The 9514-nt window shown below is 53.8% G+C and overlaps 1 protein-coding gene across 3 annotated transcripts; it reads right to left on the minus strand.

Moving 5' to 3' along the window:
- Positions 1-530: 530 nt before the first annotated feature.
- ELF3 (E74-like factor 3 (ets domain transcription factor, epithelial-specific)) lies at positions 531-8230 on the minus strand. 3 transcript variants are annotated; one of them, XM_011990535.1, is made up of 9 exons: positions 8100-8230; positions 6706-6876; positions 5814-6035; positions 5556-5648; positions 5233-5352; positions 4956-5045; positions 4695-4811; positions 3998-4193; positions 531-2508 (listed from the first exon to the last, which is right to left on the minus strand). In XM_011990535.1, the coding sequence occupies exons 1-9, from the start codon at positions 8116-8118 to the stop codon at positions 2394-2396; spliced, it is 1143 nt and encodes a 380-aa protein (XP_011845925.1). In that variant the 5' UTR covers positions 8119-8230; the 3' UTR covers positions 531-2393. The 3 variants fall into 3 exon arrangements, with proteins under 3 accessions (XP_011845925.1, XP_011845926.1, XP_011845927.1); XM_011990536.1 differs by lacking the exon at positions 8100-8230 and adding an exon at positions 7299-7503; XM_011990537.1 differs by lacking the exon at positions 8100-8230 and adding an exon at positions 7185-7460.
- Positions 8231-9514: the final 1284 nt, after the last annotated feature.

Raw genomic sequence — 9514 nt, forward strand, 5'->3', positions numbered from 1 at the left:
CCTCCTGAGTTGCTAGGACTACTGGCGCGTGCCAGCACGCCCAGCTAATTTTTGTATTTTTAGTAGAGACAGGGTTTCACCATGTTGGCCATGATGGCCTCGATCTTCTGACCTCGTGATCCTCCTGCCTCGGCCTCCCAAAGTACTAGGATTACAGGCATAAATCATCGTGCCCAGCTGGGCCACATCTCTTAAGGGTGCAAGGACCCCGAGATACTGTGGCTAGGGAAACTAGACCAGAGTCTAATGCATAATTTTCAAGAAATGGGGTCATTTTTAGACTGAGTAGCTGTGAAAGCTTCCCCAGCTTCTGAGGTTACACCTACGCCCTGGCCCACATCCCCTTTGTCTAACTGGCTCACACTTCAGAAGGGAAATGTAAATAAAAGTCTTTTTCCAAATGGCTCCAGGATTCTGGGTTCTCTCGTGATCTCACTTTTCTCTCCAATCAACTTCCCCACTCTCTTTTCTACCATTTCTTGCTTCTCCAGAGCAAGCTGCATTTCCAGAAATCCACACACAAGCTTTAGTTTTTCTAAGATCCCTTCTTTACCCACATCACTTCAGCCAATAATCTGGTTGGTATTTCCAAGACAACAGAGCAGTATTTGAAACTCATGAATGGGATTTTAATGTGCTCTATGGAATGTGAAGCCTCAAACTTAAGGAACTTTTCACCTGGAAAGCATTCTTCATAAGTAACATGAATGAACTGTTCTCCCTAAAACCTAGACACATTATCGCTGTGGAAACAGAATAATAGTTCTGGAGTCAATTGAGGATTAGGTTAGGAGAGCCTACACCAGGAAAAGCTCCCAGGAAACGGTTTGAGGACAGAATCAAGGCACACCTGTGGAACCTCTTTCCGCATCTGTCAAATGGGGATACTGCATCTCCTCTCTTCTTGGGAGAGGATTAAATGAGCCAGAGTGGGCTAGCACAGTGTCTGGCATGAGACTACGCTTTCAATGGGTGCTATACTCACTACCTGGGTGACAGGATCATTCGCATCCCAAGCTCAGCATCACACAATATACTCATGTAACAAACCTGCACACGTACCTCCTAAATCTAGAGTAATAGTTGCAATTATTAAATAAAGAGAAACAGACTATACTTTCAACAAATGCCAACTCCTTCCCTCATTCTTTCTCAGCAAGTACTCATCTCCATTTTGTTTGTGTTTTTTTTTTTTTTTGCTTTACAAGATCCTAACTCTGATTTTGTCAGACTCAAAAGCTGGGATTTATATTACAGATAAACAGCTTACAGCCCACTTGGCTGGAATGCAAAACCATCTATTCCACAAGGTCGGCCATGCAATTCTAGACATCTTGAGAACATCAGGTCCAAACCCTAGCCTTATAGGAAGAATCAGTCCCAAACAGGACAGACTTGGTCAAGGTTAAGGTCACCCAAGCGGTGTTGCGACAGCAGGATGTTTCTGACCTCAGCTTTCTGAGTTCATGTCCTTGCTTGCATGAAGTCTTGTAAGCGTTCTCTGACAGTCTCACCTGCTTCCTTTGTTCGCCTCCCAGCCCAGTCCACGTGTCTGTAAGCCCAAACCTGCTACAGGAAATCTGTAACTCCCCTCTTCGTCAGCCTTTGCCCTCACCCTCAGCCTGGTAGACCTGCATTCTCCTCCCCTCCAACCTCTTGACCATATTCGATCCAAAGGCCCAAATTTCAGTACACAGGTAGCTAAGACAAAGGTTAGAAAAAGCCCAGAAGGCACTTTATTGGAGGTCTCTGCCTCCATTCACAGGAGAAAGGAGCCGGGAGTCCCATCCTGAGGGTCCCAGCATCAGCCCACTGGAGAGCCTGGAACAGTCCAGCACTCTGTGGGAGAGGAGTGGGAGAGGGGAATGTTTTAGAAAAAATAGATCTCTATGTACATCTGACATATTTATAGCACATAAATTAGGGAGTGCTCTGACCCCTGCCCGTGGAGCCCAAGCACTGAGCAGGGAGATGAACGCCAGTCCAGAAAGAAGGTGCTGGAGCCCCTGCTCTGTCCTCTCCATTACGGTGCTCCCCTAGGGCCTCCCCAGGCCTCCTTGGCTCAGTCCAGGTGTCTGCAGGAGGAAGGTGTTGTCTGTATTTAGTGTCTGAGAATGGGTTTGAGGAGGCACCAGATTAAAGGAGACACATTTGCAGCTATACAGTCAGCTTCAAACCCCAGGGCTTGTAATTCCAAGAGAAGGGTGGGGAGGCGAGGCCACAGTCTCCAAGTCCCAGGATGATGGCTGACAATACACCAAAACTTCAGCTTCTCTCCACAGCACAGCTGGGAGCATTCCCCAGTGGAGGGGCCATCCGGCCTGCCTGTCCTCCCAGGAAGGTTTGCAGGCCTCGAGTGGTTGTGAGTTTGGTCCCGGGTATAGTTCCAACCCTCAGTTCCGACTCTGGAGAACCTCTTCCTCCTTCCAGCCACTTGAGTTTTTGCCAAACTTGTAGACGAGTCGCCGGCCATCCACCCGTTCCAGGATCTCCCGTTTGTAGTAGTACCTGGGTGGGGAGAAGGATGGTCAGAGGTGCTTAGGCAGGAAACGGGCCCCGAGTTGCCAGCCCTCCCACCTAGCCCGCGTTACCCCCAGGTGACCCATGCCCACTGGTATCTGCCTAAGCCGAGCCTGACTCACACTTCCTGAACTCCTCTGTTCTTCCCACCCGTAAGCAGAAGCTCTGTCCCTATACTGGCCAGTAACTGTGCCCAGGACACATGGCTCTCTGCCCTTGCTTCTTTGTATCCTATGGCTATGACTGGGGTCTGATCATTAAAGTACATGATTTTTAAGGCCAGGCAGCTGGGCACGGTGGCTCACGCCTGTAATTCCAGCATTTTGGGGGGCCGAGACGGGCGGATCACTTGAGGTCAGGAATTCAAGACCAGCCTGGCCAACAGGGTGAAACTCCCGTCTCTACTAAAAATACAAAAATTAGCCGGGCATGGTGGCAGGTGCCTGTAATCTCAGCTACTTGGGAGGCTGAGGCATAAGAATCACTTGAACTTGGGAAGCAGAGGTTGTAGCGAGCCAAGATTGTACCACTGCACTCCAGCCTGGTCAACACAGCGAGACCCTGTCTCAAAAAAAAAAAAAAAGAAGAAGAAGAAAAAAGAAAAGGCCAGGCACAGTGGTTCACACCTGTAATCCCAGCACTTTGGGAGGCCAAGGCAGGGCAGTCATTTGAGACCAGGGGTTTGAGACTGGCCTGGCCAACACAGAGACCCTTGTCTCTATTTAAAAAAGAAAAAAAGGCCGGGTGCGGTGGCTCAAGCCTGTAATCCCAGCACTTTGGGAGGCCGAGGCGGGCGGATCACAAGGTCAGGAGATCGAGACCATCCTGGCTAACACCGTGAAACCCCGTCTCTACTAAAAAAATACAAAAAACTAGCCGGGCGTGGTGGCAGGCGCCTGTAGTCCCAGCTACTCGGGAGGCTGAGGCAGGAGAATGGCGTGAACCCAGGGGGCGGAGCTTGCAGTGAGCCGAAATAGAGCCACTGCACTCCAGCCTGGGCCACAGAGCAAGACTCTGTCTCAAAAAAAAAATAAAGAAAGAAAGAAAGAAAGACAGTATATGATTTTAGGGCTGGATGGGACCTTAAGATGACCTAGTCTACCCCTGGACATAGGAGGAAACTGAGGCTCGGAGAAAAGCAAGCTAAGTGCTTCAATGAGGAGAAAGCCAGGCCCTGGGTGGGCACAGCTCCCGCCCACTTCCCGACTCTCCAGGTGCCTTCCTGAGGACGAGCCTCACAGGTGATACAAGAAATGTTGCTGTTAGCTCAAGCACACTGTGTCTGCCATCCGCCAGGCTAATACTTCCTCCCTGTTGTCGTTTAATCCACCAAGTAGGCCAACTCAGATGTTGTCCTCACTCTACAGGACTCAGCCTTGTTGCGTGCAGCCAAGTGGCATTCAGGAGGAGGGCGGTGGGAGTGTGAGCACTGTCCCCGTGTCTGGCTGCATGGTGAGGGTCCTGGCCGCCAGCTCACCTCATGGCCCGGCTCAGCTTCTCATAGGTCATGTTGCTGTTCTTTTTCTTTTGGCCCCACAGTTGGGCCACAGCCTCGGAGCGCAGGAACTTGAAGACGCCTTCATGCCGATTCTCCCACTTCATGAGGCCCTCATTGAGCTCTGGGTGGATGAGGATGTCCCGGATGAACTCCCACAGGTGGGTACCTCTGGGTGCTACAAGGCCAGCCTCCGTCAGTTTGCCATCCAGGTGTCCCCTCTCACTCAAGGCCAGCTGGCCCTGCCCGCCCCAGCGCACTGCTGACTCGGCCACAGCATGGAGCAAGCCCCTCCAGAGTCCCTCTGTGTGGGTACTGCAGTGACTGCTTTTCTCCTCAGCCCACGTAAGCACCCACCAGCTGCCTCCTTACACCAAGGGTGTCCCAGAAGGCAGGACAGTGGCCAAGTGCAGAGAGGGCTGGAGTCAGTGGACAGGACTCTAGTGCCATGAGCCTCCCACTGGGAGCCTTATTTCCTCCTCCTCTCCAGGACCACCAAGCCAGGCTCTGTAATTAGGTGGTGACCAATACCATAGAGCCCCCAGCTTGTGCACAGCCTTAACAAAGGCCGTGTGGAGGCCAGAAAGAACGGCAGGAGGGATACCCACAATGACCCGCAGTGCCCCGGGAAGCAGCTCAGCCTCGGTGCAGGGAGGACCCAGGGGCCCCTGGAGCTCACCGTGCTTGCTCTTCTTGCCCTCGAGACAGTCCCAGTACTCTTTGCTCAGCTTTCGGGGCCGGCCTCGTTTCCGCTTCCCGTGCTTGGGATCCCCCTTCTTGCAGTCAGGAAAGCCATCTGTGGGGGCGGTGGTGGAAGATCAAGGAGGGCAAGGGGGGAGTTAGGGAGAGCAGCCCCTCTACAGGAAAAGGCTGCAGAAAGAGCCGGGCCCTCTGTACACTGCTAAATGGGACACCCTCTTGGGGACCTCCCTCGACTCACCTCTGGGGAAGAGCTTGCCGTCAGTGGGATCCAGGTCCACGTCACTTCCACCGGAGTCTGAGGAGTGGGAGCTCCGAGAAGCACCAGTCCCTGGGGGGTGGGGTCAGAGTAAGTCCCCTGCCGGCCCACCCTCTGCTGAACCATGCTGCTGGCTCTCAGGACACACTTCCCAGCCTGTTTCTATTCCTGCCAGAAGGCCTGAGTTCTGGTGCTGGGAGCCGGAGGGAACCAGGGACACTTTGGGGAAGGGAGGTTGTGGCCCAGAGAGGACTCTCACCTGCGGTGGAGACGTCAGAGCTGCCGGGGGAGGGGGCTCCTGCGCCACAGCTGCCGGGGTGGTAGGGGCTGGCTTGCTGACTGTCGTCCAGCAGCTCCTGGGCAAAGGGGCTGCCCTGGTCTGGGAAGAGGAGGTGAGAACTCAGAGAGGGCTCAGGGGACCAGACCAGGACAGGTGAGGCTGCCCATGGGTCTGATGACCTGCTGCAATTTTTCTAATTGAGGGAGGAAGAAGTCCGGGGAGGGGGTCATCTCTAGCACTCTGTGGAGGGGCAGGGATGGGACAAGACACGCTGGGGAAGGAAGGAGAAAACGGGTTCTCACCGAAGGGCCCTGGGTCTAGGGCCTCCTGGAAGGCCATGCCATCCTTCTCCAGCAGCTCAATGATCCAACTGAGCTCATCAGAAGAGCTGGAAGCTGACAAGGAAGGAAGGAAGGGTCACACTCCCTTCATCCCTCCCTGAAGAGCTCTCTCTGGCTGTGCCGCTGGCCCAGAGCTCCAGGGCCTGCCCACTGTCACACTGAACTCAACTCAGCTCAACATATGGAGCTGCTCCCCCGCTTCCAGGGGCCTGGACTCACTGAGGTCTCGCAGCTGGGCATGGAGTTGGTCCCCCAGAGGCCCAAAGACCAGACGCAGCTCCTCAAGGGCACAATTGCAGAGGGTGGCCCCGTCCATGTCACACCGTGAGAAGTCAATGGCGCTTGCGTCGTACTTGTTCTTCTCCACTTGGTAGCTGATCCAGTCCAGAACCTGTGTCTTCGACCAGAACTGGGGCTGTTCCCCCGACCAGCTGGTCTTCTCTGCAAGGGCCAGGCATGGCAACAGGCTCAGCCCAGACCACCCAGCAGACCTTACAGCGCTGTTTTGTTTGTTTGTTTGTTTGTTTGTTTTTTGAGACGGAGTTTCGCTCCTGTCGCCCAGGCTGGGGTGCAATGGCGTGATCTCGCCTCACTGCAACCTCCACCTCCTGGGTTCAAGCAATTCTCCTGCGTCAGCCTCCCAAGTAGCTGGGCTTACAGGTGCCCACCACCAAGATGGGCTAAAATTTTTTTGTATTTTTAGTAGAGACGGGGTTTCACCATGTTGGCCAGGCTGGTCTCCAACTCTTGACCTCAGGTGATCCACCCAGCTCAGCCTCCCAAAGTGCTGGGAATACAGGTGTGAGCCACCATTCCCAGCCCACACAGCCCCATTCCTAGAGCACACTGGGGATTCACACCTCAGCCCTTGGAGCCATCCCAAGAGTAGGGGCAGGAGGTAGCATTCACAACACCCTTGTCCTGGTATCTGACACCTCCCTCTGACTGTCACAGCCCCACAACCCCCAGCACCTCAGTCACTACGTCTCAGCCTCTAGCCCTGGAATTCGTCCAGAGACCCTCCTCCCTGCCCATTCTCCCATTTGTCTAACAGGCCCTTAGATGGATCTGTCTCCCACTCCGTGCCCCATCCCACCCCGCTGAGACGCACCTGTACCCTCCAATGACATCTGGGGGTTGCTCAGGGTCAGCACCAAGTCATCGGCCCCAAAGGCGGCAGCAGGGGGAACAGGGGCCAGGGTGGAGTCCTCTGAGCTGTACATCGCACTGACGTAGTTGCTAAAAATGTTGCTAATCTCACAGGTTGCAGCCATGAGGCTACCTGTGGGTAGGGGGAGAGGGGATGAGGTTGGTGAGGGCACAAGGGTCCTCTCCTTACACTCCCAGCTACTCTGCTTTGCCCAATGACAGGCAAGAGTAGCCCCCAGGGGCAGGAAGATCATCAACTCTGCAGACACCCTCTCTTCAAGAAGGGCTCCAAGATCTCAGACCAGGGCAGGACCACAGAAGCCTCCAGCTGGACTTCCCTCCTCAGCTCTCTGGGGCCCTGGAGTCAGACTGGCAGCGTCATGGCCATTCTGCCCTCCCAGACACGATCTCTGTCTGTTCTTCGACACTTAGAACACCTACGCTCTTGCTCGGAGATCCTAGACTGCAGCACGCAGATTCAGAACCGCAAATCCTCTGGACCCCTCTGCAGTTTCCCAAGAGTTGTTCTAGGGAATGACAGGCAGGGAATCCTACCGGAGTGGTGGAGTCCGGCTGTGGCAGGCAGGCTGGCAGTCAGGCTTAAGCCGCAGGTGGGAGAGAAATCCAGTTCTGCCAGGTAGCGCTGAGGTGTCTGGCCGCTGCGTTCCCCTACCTGGCTCTAAATAGAGCCTGGAGGGAGCTCCTCCCTGAGCTCAGGCCTTTATAGTACGTCCCCTGCAGTAACCTGAGCTGGTGGCTCATTGGACGGAGGGGATTTCCTGGCCTTTAGACTGGGCTCCTGGCCCCAGGTGATTTGCATATTCAGTGCCACTTGGCCCGGATCTTAGCAGGCGGTGCTGGGAAATCAGGCCCGGCTGGTTTAATGATTGTCAGAGTCTGTCATCCCGCACCCTCTGGGGTTGGGCACAGGGCACTAGCCTGGGCAGGTGGCGGGAACATTGCTGGGGTGGGCATCTGTGCTTTCTGCTGCCCTCTGGCCCAGGAAAATCCTCCCAGGGGCCAGGCCAGAGATGGGCCAGGCAGGGGGAGGGAAAGTGAGGGACTGTGAACCTCTGGCTGACCTGGATCAGAAAGCTGCTGGCCCCTAAATTCCAGTGATTCAGCGACAAAGAGGCCTAGTAGGGAGAGGAGTTACTAGGTTTAGGGGTTTTTCCCAGAACACCCAGGACTCTGGCCAGGGGCTGGCAGGTGCTCCAGGCTCAACGCTGGGCAATACTCATGGATTAATTGGTGGTGGCTGGGCCTGCCAGCCTAGCCTTGGCTCCAGGGTCCCCACTAAAGGGGTCCTTCTCCAACACTCAATCTGTTGGCAAGGTCTTCACTACCATCACCTGCCTGAACTCCATCCAAGCATCAGGGTTGCTGCAGTCACTCCTGAAGAGACCCGGCTGTGCTTGAAAGTTCTTCCCTCAGCGCCTGCTGAAGCCCTCCCTACCGGAGTTGCCAGAATCCACACGGATAAGTTCATCCCTGCTCTCTGGACTCCATTCAATCTCTGGTTCACTGGACCCAGTTTTCCGGTGCCTTCTGCTGCCCTCTAGTGGTCAGAAGCCTGACTATCTGGGTCACGTCATTCAACGAAGAGGGAACGCATAGTATTAATATATTTACCAAGCACTTTTCAACATATTCTCTCATTTAATCCTCACACCAAAAAATCCTGTAAGGAATGCATGGTTATTCCCATTTTATAGACAAGAAAGTTGCAGTGTGGAGGGTTCTCTTAGAATGGCTTGCCCAGGCCACACAGAGTTGGTGAAGGGGTGGGGCTGAGATTCACACCCAGGTATGCAGGTGTGTTGTACATGAAACCCTTGCTCTTTCCCTGCACAGGACTCAGAGTCTTCCCTCCCAGCTCCATGGCTAGAGCCCTTGCCTTCCCTGTGGGCAGAGTCCCCCATGTCTGTGGTTGTCTCTATGGACTCAGCCTGAAACACAATGGACAGGGTCTTATAGACCCTCCTTGAGATCCCGAATGGGGTAATACAGGTGGCTGAGGCAGGAGACTTGTAGCCAACATCTGCAACTGTGTCATCTTGGCTGAGACCCTTGGAGTCTGCGCTTGTTTCCTCATCTATAAAAAATGAGGTTGTCTGAATTCAATAATCCCTAAGATCGCTTCCAGATCTAGCATTTTGTTTGTTTATTTTGTTTTGAGGTGGAATCTCGTTCTGTCACCCAGGTTGGAGTGCAGTGGCGCGATCTCTGCTCACTGCAACCTCTGCCTCCTGGGTTCAAGCAATTCTCCTGCCTCAGCTTCCCGAGTAGCCAGGATTACAGACCACCGCCACACCCGGCTTTTTGTATTTTTAGTAGAGATGGGATTTCACCGTGTTAGTCAGGATGGACTCGATCTCCTGACCTTGTGATCTGCCTGCCTCGGCCTCCCAAAGTACTGGGATTACAAGCATGAGCCACCGTGCCTAGCCCAGATCTAGATTTTTATGCATCTAAAAATGTAGGATCCGGTGGCTCACACCTGTAATCACTCCATCTCAAAAAAAAAAAAAAAAAAAATGTAGGATCTGTGTGACCCACCTCCATTAATGCATAACTTGCGGAGTTCCTGGCCACCCTCAGCCAGGGTGGGTGAAATGGTTACTCAAACAAAAGGTGACTCCACCTTCCACAGATACTCCTTTCTTTAACTCTATAGCCTGAGGACAAAGAAAGTCCTGCCCAGAGAATCTGCTTCTTACCTTCCTCCTCTCTGAAGCGCCTGGGTGCCTAGGAGAGAGTTAATGTCCAGG

This window comes from Mandrillus leucophaeus, unplaced genomic scaffold (assembly GCF_000951045.1).
Source record: "Mandrillus leucophaeus isolate KB7577 unplaced genomic scaffold, Mleu.le_1.0 Scaffold38, whole genome shotgun sequence".
In the NCBI taxonomy this organism is placed as follows: Eukaryota; Metazoa; Chordata; class Mammalia; order Primates; family Cercopithecidae; genus Mandrillus; species Mandrillus leucophaeus.

Excerpts from the sequence above, each read along its gene's own strand:
- ELF3 (XM_011990535.1), bottom strand. Across the intron at positions 5,649-5,813 it reads TGCCCAGCTGCGAGACCTCA|CTTCCAGCTCTTCTGATGAG; the intron begins GTGAGTCCAGGC and ends CTTCCTTGTCAG. Across the intron at positions 4,194-4,694 it reads GGGCAAGAAGAGCAAGCACG|CACCCAGAGGTACCCACCTG; the intron begins GTGAGCTCCAGG and ends CTGGCCTTGTAG.